Genomic DNA, 14,137 nt, shown 5'->3' with positions numbered 1-14,137 from the left:
GTCTCCGCTCCTCCACATGCAGCTGCTGGGTGACCTTGGGCTAGTCACAGTTCTCTGAAGTCTCTCAGCCTCACGCACCTCACAGAGTGTTTCTTGTGGGGAAGGAAGGGAAAGGAGATTGTTAGCCGCTTTGAGACTCCTTAAGGGGAGTGAAAGGTGGGATATCAAGTCCAAACTCTTCTTCTTCTTCTTCTTCTTCTTCTTGTGCCCATTGCTTGACTGGAGACTTTGCATTACAAAATTCAGAGAAGTGCAAATTTCACAGGATGGTTCAGTTTCGGAGTCATCCCTGCCAATAGATGTGAAGTTGGCAGTGTGTGAGAGAAAGAGAGGGGAAGAAAAACACTTCTAGGTTGTGGCACCTGGTCCATGGAGCATAATCCCAAGATTGTTCTACCTGGCTCCTTCTCTGCTTGCTTTAAAGCATACAGCAAGCCCACAACTTACACACATTTAATTTGTGGGCATTCAGCTTTATGTGCCTGGCAAAAATTAAAAATGAATTTTAAAAAGGGGGTAGGCATCTGGTAAAAAAGACTCTGATTTTGGCTTTAGGCGTGATCCCTGGAACTTAACTCATGTTTTATGTCAGCATGGATTTGGTTAGTTAAGGACTTATACTATTGCTGTTCGTTGGTGCTGTGGTCTAAACCACTGAACTTCTTGGGCTCGCCGATCAGAAGGTCGGCGGTTTGAATCCATGCAATGGGGTGAGCTCCCATTGTTGTGTCCCAGCTCCTGCCAACCTAGCAGTTCGAAAGCATGCCAGTGCAAGTAGACAAATAGGTACAGCTGTGGTGGGAAGGTAAACGGCATTTCCGTGCGCTCTGGCTTCCGTCACAGTGTTCCGTTATGCCAGAAGCAGCTTAGTCATGCTGGCCACATGACCCAGAAAGCTGACTGTGGACAAACGCCGGCTCCCTCAACCTGAAAGCGAGATGAGCGCCGCACCCCATAGTCACCTTTGACTGGACTTAAGCATCCAAGGGTCCTTTATCTTTTACCTTGTTCCTTGTTGGGATTTAGGGCTACTATTTCAGTGTTGCTATACGTTACTGCTGTTATTTTTGGATTTTATATATTTTAGGATGCAATCCTTTACCCACTGACAGAGTAAGCACACCTGAACTCAAAGGGGCTTACTTTTGAGTAGCCATGACAGAGCTAATAATTTAGGTTGTTACTGTATCTTTTCATCTGGAAAACACTTCCTTTTGTCTGAACCTTGTGCTTGTTTTTGCCTTTGTAAAAATATATATTGCAGGCATGCATTTGACAGCAATCATGAGCCTGTCCCACAAGCAGGTTGTGGCAAACCGACCATTCCTCTTTATCCTGAGACATAACTCGACAGGTAAATGGATAAGCGATGTATTTATTGTTACATTTGATTCAATGTATTGTTGCTTATTAGAGGGTTGGTTGGTAAGGGTTTGGAAGTTAAAGACCACTGTCCTAAACCACTTCTCAGCAGGTGAAGACATTAGCTTTTTTCAGACCTTCTCCTCTGATATGTACGCCCATCAGTGTGTGTGTGTGTGTAGGTCTGTCTGTTTGTCTGTACAGTGCTCTTGTATTCAGGTTCTGCTTTCAGGTTTCATCTGTGAGTACAGGACACAGGACTAGATAGGCCATAGCTCTTATTATACTCAGGTGGGCTCCTCACAGAATTTAGAGCCCTGATTGTGTCTGTTAGGTTCTGTTGTTGTGATAGAAACTGGATTGGTTTAGGTGACCAATGAATTTTCTGACCCTCCTGATTTTCCTATGAGTTTTGTTTGTTTGTTTGTTTGTTTGTTTCCATTCCCAGCTGGAGAGAGGAGTTTAATTGGCAGTGCCAGTGTGGAACTATGGTTAAGTCAGCTCAGGGCAGTTTCACACATTATGAAGCCACAAACCAGGCGACTCACTGAATATACACTTGACAGGAAGCTGCAGCCAGCAAATCCTAGCTCCTTGACCTTTATCATACACATTTTTGAGGCATTCATCTTTTACAAGTTTAGGCTTTTGAAGAAGGTTTGAAGAGTCCCTCAGTAAGGGAGTTTGCCCAGACCCTAGGGCAATGGCAACACCAATATGGCACTGGCAACTGTAGGTGCACATGTGTCCTTGGAGGCTTTTGCTGGTACCCACCTGGTCCCGTCCTGTCCTCAAGATGAAGTTTTGCAGTGTGTTCTGGGTGGCTGGGTATGTGTGCAATACCCAAAAAAGTTCCCCCTAAATTGCAAATGTTCCCACAGGCCCAACAAGATTGGCAACTTTTCCAACAGAATCAACTACTCCAGGCAATCCTGTCATAGAAGTTACAGGAAGTAAGGAGGAATAGGCAGTTAAACTGCTACAATATCTATTACTGTTTCTTGTAAAAGCAGTAGAAATGCACATTACTATTTTATGATCTTGGCTAAAACCAAACTGTCTAAATTTACCTGCTGCTTTAAATTGAGGATTAGGAAATGGGGCAGCTCGTTTTCAGGAAATAACAGTGGCTGAATGCAAAAGAGAAATCACTGTTATTTTAAGCAATTACACAATCAGGACTTTTGTCCCCGGACCCCACTGTAACTAAGCCTAAGTAGGAGCCACTGAAATAATTGTATTTTTTTTCCTCCTGTTCACCCCACCCATCCTTTCCTTCCCTCTCCTCTGCTGTTTTCCTGATTGTGTATTTTTTAGATTGCAAACCACTTGGGGCAGAGACTTGTTCTCTCATTCTTTGAAATCTGTCACAAACACTGATATATTAATGATGATAAAAATAATAGTAATTTTTAAAACCTACTGTCTTATGTGACATGATTTCACATCCAGCCTGGGACCAACATTATCTGACTCCATTTAAGGGCTGGCTGCAGGTGGGGTTTTTCTTAAGAACTGCCCATTCGTGGGTTAGTTACTACATCAGGGATGGGCAACCTGCTCCCTACATTGCTGGACTAAAAATCCCATCATCTCTTGCCATTGGCATGGGCTCATGGGAACTGGAGTCCAACAACACTTGGAGGGCCAAAGGCTCCCCACCCCTGCCCTATATCACCCCCCCCCCCAAACAGAAGCTGTGGTTCTCTGAACAGCCCCTGCAGCCAGACAGCTGCCATGGGAACATTATCCATAGGAAAATATAGGGGAGAAAATCCATTCTTTATTGGCTCCATAACATTTAACAACCTGTTCTTAAGTAAGGTGTGAGGGTTTGGGGGATTTGCATTACTGTTTTATGCTCCCTGCTGAAATCAAACTGTCTCAAAGTAACCCGCTGCTTTAAATTGAGGATTAGGATGAGTGGCAGCTCATTTTCAGGAAATAATAGTGACTGCAATAAAGAAGGGAAATTACTGTTATTTTTAGCAATTACACAATCAGTATTTTTTTCTGTTACGGCAACTTTCGTATTGAATTACTGATAATTTGTCATCGCAATGGCAGACAGGCTTTATCAAAGCTCTTGGTAACCTTGCCGCAACGTAATTAGAGCCTTGGGAATCATGGTGGTGTCTAAATTCTAATTTGGCATGTAAAAATGAAACGTATTTAAAATTGTTGCCTCCAAATGGTGGCGAGAGCAGGATAGTCTCACTGGCAAAAGAAGCATTTTAGCTTGATGACCTACCTGTGAGGTACCAATCAATCTATCTATACCCTACCTTTCTTCCAAAGGGTTCAAGGTAGCGTAAATGCCCCTCCCCCTTCCAACTTTATCCTCACAACAACCCTGTGAGGGTGCTTATGGGCTAAGAAGCAGTGACAGGACCAATGTCAGCCAGTGAGCTTCCTGGCCAATCAGGGATTCGGTCTCCCAGGTCTGAGGCTCTAACCACTACACCGCACTTCCAACCTCCTACATCAGTGCTGGATCAAGGTGTCTTTTTGAGAGGGTGGGGCTTTGTGCAAGATGCCCATAGTGGGCCTTCCCTCTGAATGTGTTCCCCTCCTCTTTGTCCCTTCCAGTGGCGTAGCGTGGGTTGTCAGCACCCGGGGCAAGGCAAGTAATTTGTGCCCCCTAACCCATGGATTTGCGCCCCCTAACCCTAACCCCCAGATGTTGCGCTCGGTGCTGCCAGCCCCTCCTGCACCCGCCACGCTACGCCACTGGTCCCTTGTGCCTATTTGCTTGTCTTCGTCCTCTGCTCTCAGTCCATACCAGCTGAGATTGAGGCAACTGGAAGATGCCTCTCCATATATATATATATTTGCTCTTGTTACTGCTTGCACACTGAGAGAGGGCACATCAACAAGCAGCGAAGGATCTGGACTAGTAAGCGTCCATCCTTGACACCAGCCCTGCTCCTTCTGAGGACTTTTAATCTGTAAGCAGACTGTCTTTTTAAGGTTTAAAAGACCCAAGGGGCAGGTTGAGGCTTGAGCCAGAAAACATCTGGCATGAGCCAAGTAGCTTTGCAAAGTCTCTGTGGCTCAAGGATCGGTGAGTCCATATGTGGGAAGACCTGATATTCCTGCAGCCAGGGTGTGCCCAGCTTGAGGAGATGGATAACAGCAATCAAGTAGTGCATACATTTTGTGAAACAAAACAAAACAACAAATAGAATTGCATAGATCTGAACAACGACAACAAAAAGAGATGGAAAATAAAATAAAGTGAGTCGAAAATGGTCTGCTGTGAAAGGCCTGGGTGGGTAGGGGTCCTGCTCCTCTAATGCTAGGAGCAAACTCAAGTCTCCCTTGGCAACTGCTTCCAATAATAAATACAAATCCTTCTAGGTCTGTCTTGCGCCAAACTCCCCAGGGTATTTTATTTTTTTGGACAGCTCTGAGTTGCCCCACAAATAGAACACTGGCAGCAGCCAGGAGAGGAAAGGAGGGGGGGATTCGAGCTGAAAAAAAGAAGAAATGCGTTGTGTGTTTTATACAACTTGTGATACTGCAAACTGTTTTCACATGCATATTGTGCGCAGAGAGGACACCCGATCTAATGAGGGGAAAGGGCCACAGGAGGGACTCAAAGCTGCATTCTGTTTGTAGGATAAATACCTTAATTGTCTTACTGGCATATATCTCCTAAGAGAATTCTAGGGATCTTAAGAGGTAATAATAATAATAATAATAATAATAATAATAATAATAATAATTTATACAGTGTTACCTCGCAAGACGAATGCCTCTCAAGACGAAAAACGAACAAGACGAAAGAGTTTTCCGTTTTTTGAGTTGTTCCGCAAGATGAATTTCCCTATGGGCTTGCTTCGCAAGACAAAACGTCTTGCGAGTTTGTTTCCTTTTTCTTAAAGCCGCTAAGCCGTTAATAGCCACTAAGCCGCTAAGCCGTTAATAGCCGCTAAGCTGTTAATAGCCACTAAGCCGCTAATAGCCGCTAAGCCACTAATAGCCATGCTTCGCAAGACGAAAAAACCGCAAGACGAAGAGACTCGCGGAACGGATTAATTTCGTCTTGCGAGGCACCACTGTACCCTGCCCTCCCCAGCCAAGGCCGGGCTCAGGGCGGCTAACAAGCAATAATAAAAACAAATTGAATGAATACAACTTAAAAAAACAAGATTAAAATACAACTTAAAAAAACAAGATTAAAATACAACATTAAAATATTGAAAGATTAAAATATTAAAATGCAGCCTCATCACAGGATGAGAAGGAAAAAGAAAGAGGGGGAGGGAATCAAATTGGCTCCAAGCCAAAGGCCAAGCGGAACAACTCTGTCTTACAGGCCCTGCGGAAAGAAATCAGATCCTGCAGGGCCCTGGTCTCATGAGACAAAGCGTTCCACCAGGCCGGAGCCAGTGTTGAAAAGGCCCTGGTAAGACCTTAGCTTCCTTCAGACGCTGCTTGCATTATTTGGGTTAACCTGAGGCTGAAGTGAACTGAAAAGGAAGAGGAGGAGCCCCTGAATAAATCAGGAGTAAAACCATTATTGCAGCCTAATCATTGGTGCAGGATAGAAATACATTTTTAAAAAACAATGCACAATAAGATTTTTTTAAAAAAATATTCTAGTGTTGACTGTATACTCCCAAAAGATGTCACCTTTGTCAGGTATGTCAAAACATTTCTTTGACATGTGCTGAGGAAACATCGCAGAAGGATTAAAATGGAAAATAGCTTCATTATTTTACACCGCAATCCCACACTCAGCTGTAAGTTCTGTTTAAGTCTAAAAGGACTTGCTCCCAAGTAACTGCACATAGGATCACAGTCTTATGGGCGAAGGCTGAAAATACCGTAAAGCATGATCATGTCTTGATTGTGCAATTCCAACCTTGCATGGTTGAAAGTCGGTTGGTTGAAATCCTGCAAATTAATTGCACACAAGGTGGAGAGCTTAAAAGCTCCTTCGGTGCCAGTGACACACACCTTAGTTACACCCTGTTTGGATTACAGTAGATCAGAATTGTTGTAATTGGATCAATCAAGATCAGGGAAGCAGGAAGAAATAAAAACTGTGTACCCTGAAATTCAGCACAAGGGAAGTCACTCAAAATTGTTTAATTTGGTATTTGAGTAATTGGCCTTCTCATTGTATTGTAATTTGGTATTGTGATACCAAATTTTTAGTGGCTTTTGGCTTTTATTGGATTATGGTAATTGAAAATTAATAAAAAATATTATATGGATTACAGTAATGCACTCTGCATGGATCTGCCTTTGAAAAGTGCACAGAAACTTCGACCTGCTCAAAGAGCTGTAGCCAGAGTGTTGATCGGAACTGGTCATAAGGAGCAGACGACTCTCTTGCTACAACAGCTCCACTAGCTACCTGTCTGTTTCTGAGCACAATTCAAAGCACAGCTTAGGTCCAAGCTATCCAGACTTCTCTCCCTAGGGAAGCTAGACTGGCTCCCTTCTTGTCCTTCTGCTGGCAAGTGAATAATAATAATAATAATAGTAATAATAATAATAATAATAATAATAATAATAATAATTTATTATTTGTACCCCGCCCATCTGGCTGGGTTTCCCCAGCCACTCTGGGCGGCTTCCATAGAAACCAAAATACAGTAAAATATCACAGATTAAAAACTTCCCTGAACAGGGCTGCCTTAAGATGTCTTCTAAATGTCAGGTAGTTATTTATCGCTTTGACATCTGCTGGGAGGGCGTTCCACAGGGCGGGCGCCACTACCGAGAAGGCCCTCTGCCTGGTTCCCTGTAGCTTTGCTTCTCGCAATGAGGGAACCGCCAGAAGGCCCTCGGCGCTGGACCTCAGCGTCCGGGCAGAATGATGGGGGTGGCGACACTCCTCCAGGTGAAGACTTTCTTGTTCCAACAGGCCTTTGGGAATTGACTGCTAAATAAAAATTTATTATTATTAGCCTGACTCCTCCTTTGGCAATCTTCACAGAACTCTAACTCAATGGTTGCCATCAATTTGATTTGAATTAATTTTATAATGAAATGATTTTAGAATGTTGTATTATTTTATTGTTGTTAGCCGCCCTGAGCCCGGCTTTGGCTGGGGAGGGCGGGATATAAATAAATTATTATTATTATTATTATTATTATTATTATTATTATTATTATTATTATTATTATCATCATCAAAGGGCTGGTGCCATGCTGTTTTTATTCTAATTATCTGTACGTTTTAAATAGATGTTATATATTTTTAATTCCATCAATGTTTAATTATATTTTAATGACTGATTTTTCTGTTTTTAGCAGTTTTTGTTTTTATCTGTAAGCCACCTTGAATCCCATCAGGAAGGAGGTTGGGTGTAAATAAATATATATTGATAATAATTATAAGGCAGGCACCATCAGGCAAACAACTATCCCTCAGTCTCAGCCCTTCCACCTGTGACAAACCAATAATAATTCAGGGCTGTGGCAATGACCATGGGTTGTGTCCAGTGCTACACTTACTCAGAGTAGAGCCATTGAAGTCAATAGACATATGGCCAACTTAGGTCCATTCATTTTAGTGCAGCTACTCTGAGGAAAACTTTGTTGGATAAAACCCAATGAACATCCAGTGCTTGGAGCATAGCTGTCAACTTACAGATTTGAAAATAAGGGACCAGCAGCCTCAAAAATAAGGGATCAGCAGCCAAAATAAGGGATTTTCAGAACATAGGTATGTTCGACTTCTGAGCCCCCCGAGCCAAAGGCAGAAAGCCCAGCCAGCAGCCAAACAAAGCCTCAAGCGGTGGTTCCCACAGTGCAGCAACCCGGCAAAGGGGATGCAGCAAGGAAAACCACCATCACCTCTCCGCTGGGAAGCGCTGAGCAAAGGCGAGTCCCCAGGCAACGGGGCCGATTTGATCGGCACAAGGCATGCAAGCTCCACCCCCCAGTCGTTCTTAGACTCCTTATTGGGTGAGCAACGCAGCCAAGCAACACAGTTGGAGCCTCCCTCCTCCCTGGCCGGCAGGGAGGGAGGGAGAGGAGCTGCTTCCTTTGAAACCTGGGAAATTTAAGGGACATCCTCAATAAGGGACACTGCGCTGGGATAAGGGACTTTCCCGTCAAATAAGGGACGGTTGACAGCTATGGCTTGGAGCCACTGAGAAAAGTGCAGCATAAGTACTCATGACTGATTGTGAGATGCTGTGATTTTTATTTGTTACAAGTGGTTTTGCGTAGTGCCCACATAGGCACTAGAACAGAGGTCAGCAAGCTTTTTCAGCAGGGGGCAGGTCCACTGTCCCTCAGACCTTGTGGGGGACCTGACTATATTTTGGAAAAAAAAAAGAACAAATTCCTATGCCCCACAAATAACCCAGAGATGCATTTTAAATACAGTGGATGCTCAGGGTGCGAATGTGATCCGTGCGGGATGCACGTTCGCAACCTGCAGCGGTGCGTCTGTGCATGCACAAAGCGCGATTTAGCACTTCTGCGCATGTGCGACCCCCGAAGCCCGGAAGTAACCCGGTGTTTCCGGGTTTTGGCAAGTCCGTAATCCGAAAAAACACAACCTGAAGCGTCTGGAACTCAAGGTATGGCTGTAAAAGGACACATTCTACTCGTGTAAAAACACACTGACTGTCCATGGGCCGGATTTAGAAGGTGATTGGTCCGGATCCAGCCCCTGGGCCTTAGTTTGTCTACCTATGTGCTTGAAGGTCAGGTTAGAAATGTCCAGATAAACATAATGAAAATGAAATTATTGCAATTGTTTGGAAGTTCCCATCTGAATAACTTTTTCTCTGCCTTCCACTCAGGGTCCATTGTATTTATGGGGAAGCTGGCCAATCCTGACACGCAGTCGCAAAAGAGAAGAGACAGAGACTCCCTTTAAAAAGTAATAAGAATCACACTAGGGTCACATGTGCTTTGAGGGGGAGATGGAAGTCTGGTTTCTTTTAATGCTGTTGCCTGCTGAATAGTCTCTCTGCACCTCATATAGCAAGGTTGAATAAACCATTTCTGCATGTACTGTTCGTCTCTAGCTTCTCTGTAAATTATTTTATGTACTTTGGATGCTCTCAAGTACTCCAGGTAATTATAGAAGATTCGTAAAGTGGATATTTGAAAGGAACGATGTGCACTTCAAGAAGCAGCTATATACAAGAGAACGTATTGTTTCTGATCTAAACCATAAAAGGAAAAAGAGAAAAACAATTCTCAAGCATTTCTAAGTTCTCATGGAAATGTTCAAATGGCAAGCTTTTCCGTTTTGATTGCACCTTGACAGTTATTGCTTCAGCCTACGTGCTGCTCGGCTTTGCTAGCAAGCGGGTAAGAAATAAAAACAAAATCCTTCAATCCATTGGCAATGACGAGATAAACAAAAAGGAGATTTTGAAAAAGAATATACTGTTACTATTTCTGCATTTTTTTTAAAAAAAACATGAAAACAAAGTATATGTGGATTTTGAATCCATGCTACAAAACTTTTCTTTTCGCTGTCTTTGATAACCGCAGGGTCCATTTTCCTTCAGCTTTCTTGGGCTGGGACCGTGTCTGAAGAAGCCCTGGAAAATAATTGACACTCAGGCCTGCCTAGCAAGACCATGGTTTATCTTGCCAAAGTAAGATTACAAAAGGGTGGGTGATGGGGCTTGGATGAACATCATGATTTGATTTTTTATACCTGGGGGTTAGCAGAGCATGGACAACAGAAGGCTATCTCTGTCCAGTTGGGCCACCTGCCAAAGCTGATGGAAGACATTCTGCTCCACCAATACCACCTGAGCCTTAAGCGACAGCCATGGATCCTTTAAGTTGCATACCTGCTCCTTCAGAGAGAGTAACCCCATCAAGAGCAGGCAACCTGACATCCATGTGGTTTAGGGAACCACGTAACTCATAGTGTCCCAGTCTTATCTGGATCGAGCCTCAGCTTGTTGGCTCTTGTCCAGTCCACTACAGAGGCAAGACGACACTCCAGCACATCCACTGCCACACTGGCAGATGTTGCATTTGGGGCAAGCAGTGTTGCTCACACCTGTACTAAGAAGGGAAGCAGCAGGTGAAGTACCTGCAGCAACTGCCATCTTTCTTTCCCCAGGATGCTCCTGGATCCCAGAGGTAGAGTAATGCAGACAGCCAGGTGCTTCTCACTACTTCTCAGTCCCTAAACAAGTTTATTTTATTTCTTTAAAGGAGGTGTTGCTGTTAGCCTGTGGGTCCTAGCATTTCCCCTGCCATACCAGGTGTTGGTGCTGGGCCTAAAAGCAAAAGATTGTACCCGACTACCTGCCACTCTCTCACCTACCCCCTTTTCTCTCAGCCTAATAACTCTGCAACTGGGTGATTTGGTGCTTTCTCTGGCAAGCTGTTGCTTCCTCCGCTCGCACTGAAATACGGTGGTGTCTAATAAATAAGATTTAATTGATTTGACTGATAATTGTGTTGCTGCATCATTTTATTATTCTAGTCTCAGTGATTTTTTTTTTAAAGGGCTGCACACATGCTCAACTAATGCACGATGAAGCAGCAGGATCTGTATTCTGCATAAGACGCTATCCTGTTTTTAAAGTATGTTTCCCCTTATAGCTGGCCGTTTGTTAACACAGCCAAGTTTGAAGCAGGCATGATCCCAAGCTGTGTACAAATCGCTCTCCAGAGAGCACAGGTCATCACAAGTCCAGGCAGATATGACCTGTTTCTTCTTTGGGTCTGACTTCTTAAAACGCTGTGCTGTGCTACACAGCCTCTTTCATTTTGGCATGGCATGGCAGTATCTAAACTTTCTGAGCAGGCAGCCAAGTTGTGGCTATCAGCATTTCCCCCCAAGATAATCTGCTAAACAGTCATCAGCAGCAATAACGTGGACAATGTGATTCTAGCAACAGTGCACCGTCTGCAGTTCTGTGCTCTTCCGTAATGATTTTATGTATACATAAAATCCAAAATTCTTGGGGAACCAGAGACGTTTCTCTGATATCCGTTGCACTGAATCAGCAGCAGCAGCTGCTAGCAATGTCCATTAACACTTCTTTATATATTAACGTTTAATCATGGAAAGCCTCATTCGCTGGAGGATGCTAATGAGGGAAATTTATTTATAGTATATTCTCTTTATTCAAAGATACTCAGGCCTTATGCTGACTGGGTCTGTCCATGGCTATGATATAACAGATAGGAAACGGATTTGATCCTGGAATGTCCCACTTTTCCTTAGGATGTCCCTATTTTTATTGGAGAAATGTTGGAGGGTATGGAGTTATCTGACCCCCCCCCCCAAGCCATCTGGAGGTAGCCCTGTATAGGCAGGTTTTTAAATGTTTAATGTTTTATTATGTTTTTATATATGTTGGAAGCCACCCAAAGTGGCTGGGGCAACCCAGTCAGATGGGCGGGGTAAAAAATAATATTATGGAATAGGACATGTTGGAGGGTATGAAACGAAAGTTTGGGAACTATAAGCCACAACTGTACAGTGGTACCTCGGATTAAGAACTTAATTCGTTCTGGAGGTCCGTTCTTAACTTGAAACCATTCTTAACCTGAAGCACCACTTTAGCTAATGGGGCCTCACGCTGCCGCCGCACGATTTCTGTTCTCATCCTGAAGCAAAGTTCTTAACCCGAGGTACTATTTCTGGGTCTGTAACCTGAAGCATCTGTAACCTGTGGAGTCTGTAACCAGAAGTGTCTGTAAGCTGAGGTACCACTGTACCATACATTTAAAGGACTGTTGTGCCACTTTAACAGTCATGGTGTCCACCGAAGAATCTTGGGAACCGTCATTTATTAAGGGTGGTGAGAGTTATTAGGAGACCCCAGTTGCCCTCATAGAGCCCCAATTCCCAGAGTTCCCTGGGAAGTGGGGTTCATTGTTCAACCACTGTGTGAGTTGCCAGGATTTTTTGAGCGAAGCCATGGTCGTTAAAGTGGTAAAATGGTGCTTTCAATGTATGGTTACACATTGCCTTGCAGGACATATTCTGGAGAAGAAAAGGCTAAGGAGTAAACCCTACACAAATCTGGAGTGGAGTCCCTAGCAGTGTTGGATGGTGTCTTCTGGCGACTCCTGCAGCCAAGTTGGTGCCAATGTTCCTTTGGACCACATCAACGAGGCCAAGAGGTTGTTGTCTGGGCAGCCCAGGACCTCCATTCACACTACTCAGGCTGGCACCCCAAAGATGTCACTTTGGTGCTAAAAACAACACAGGAGGCAGCAGTTACGAATTATTGGTCTGCAGCCCACAGTAGGTGCCAAGCCTCTCTAGTGGCTTGGCCTTGCCCCCAGAGGCACACTTCATTGCCTTTCGAGACAGACAGATGCAAACATACATGGCGTGGATGTGGCCATAGAGTCCAAATCCCTCTCCAGCCATTCTTAAAAGCTAACCATGGAGAAATACAATGCTGACTGCATTGAACCCACACCCTTGAACGTTGCCTGCAGAGCTTCTGAGGGAGACTTGTAAGTGCAACTGGGAAACCTGTGAGAGCCAGTGTGGTGTAGTGGTTAAGAGCGGTAGACTCGTAATCTGGGGAACCGGGTTTGCGTCTCCGCTCCTCCACATGCAGCTGCTGGGTGACCTTGGGCCAGTCACACTTCTGTGAAGTCTCTCAGCCCCACTCACCTCACAGAGTGTTTGTTGTGGGGGAGGAAGAGCAAGGAGATTGTTAGCCGCTTTGAGACTCCGTCGGGTAGTGATAAAGCGGGATATCAAATCCAAACTCTTCTTCTTCTGGTAAAAGTGCTTAGAAACCTGCTTGTCGAAGGGGCTAGCCAGGGCCTGTTCTCCCAAATGCTCCACGTATATTAAAAGACAAGACAATCCCTCCTTTACAGGTTCACAATCTCAGAAACATAATACATTACATGTGTTGCCATTGTTTAGGGGATTAACACATAATCTTGACACTTAGTTTTAAAAAATGGTATATATATATGTGTGTGTGTGTGTGTGTGTGTGTGTGGTTTTTATCAGTGTTTTTAATAGCTTTTTCAGGCTGTTTATTGTGAACTGCTCAGAGGTGTTTTGTTCTAGTAAGCATTGGGTGGGAGGGAGGAGGGAAGAGAAAAGCAAAACATGGGCGCAGCTGCCGACCAATGGGGTCAAGTCGTTCTTCCTCTTGCCATGATATTCTTCTTGGCTCCCTGTCTGTGGCCCTAGGTCATGCTCTGCTTTGATTTTAGGCGGCGGTAGGGAGAAGATGTGGGAGGAAAAAAGAGCAATTTAACCCTTACATGTCAAAATGTCCTATCTTCATTGGCAACTGGGGAAACCCAGCCAGGTGGGTGGGGAATAATAATAATAATAATAATAATAATAATAATAATAATAATACGAATGGGGAATGGATTGGGAAGACCACTGAAGTTTGTGGGAGCATGAAAAGACATGAACGAATCGCAGAGAGGGAGTCATCACCTGGGATGAATACTTGGAACGTGAGCAGCAAAATCCATTCTTCAAAGAGACTTGTCAGGGAAGGAAGGAATTTCCTGCTCAAGGTCTTCTCTGTGGCTACATCCAGACTTTGGGACCTTCCCAGGGAGACTTTCCTAGCTCCCTGTGCCAGCAAGTAAAGACCTTCCTGTTTAGACAGGCCTTCAACCTGCTGAGGCAAGGTGAGGGATTTCATTGTTGATGTTCCTTATTTGCTTTAATTCACTTGTTTTTTACCTGCTCCTGCTTGCAGCGATCGCCCTACTAATAAGCAGAGGGAGGCTTTGGGGTGCCTCTACCCCCTTTAAAGAGTATCAGTTGCAGATGCTGGACTATCCTGGGCTACAAGGCCACCTCCCTCTCTTTGATTCT

The 14,137-nt window shown here is 44.2% G+C and overlaps 1 protein-coding gene across 2 annotated transcripts in view; it reads left to right on the top strand.

Moving 5' to 3' along the window:
* Positions 1 to 9,317, top strand: part of SERPINI2 (serpin family I member 2) — a 50,433-nt gene extending 41,116 nt beyond the window's left edge. For both annotated transcript variants that reach the window (XM_083504403.1, XM_083504404.1), the window contains exons 8-9: positions 1,265 to 1,354; positions 9,138 to 9,317. In XM_083504403.1, the coding sequence (XP_083360529.1) occupies positions 1,265 to 1,354; positions 9,138 to 9,214 (167 nt within the window). In that variant the 3' untranslated portion in view covers positions 9,215 to 9,317. The remainder of the gene's footprint in view (positions 1 to 1,264; positions 1,355 to 9,137) is intronic.
* The last annotated feature ends 4,820 nt before the right edge of the window (positions 9,318 to 14,137 follow it).

Source organism: Podarcis liolepis (assembly GCF_965112155.1).
Source record: "Podarcis liolepis genome assembly, chromosome: 5".
Classification (NCBI taxonomy): Eukaryota; Metazoa; Chordata; class Lepidosauria; order Squamata; family Lacertidae; genus Podarcis; species Podarcis liolepis.
Note: the sequence above shows the minus strand (reverse complement) of the source record. Positions and strands in the feature narration are given on the sequence as shown.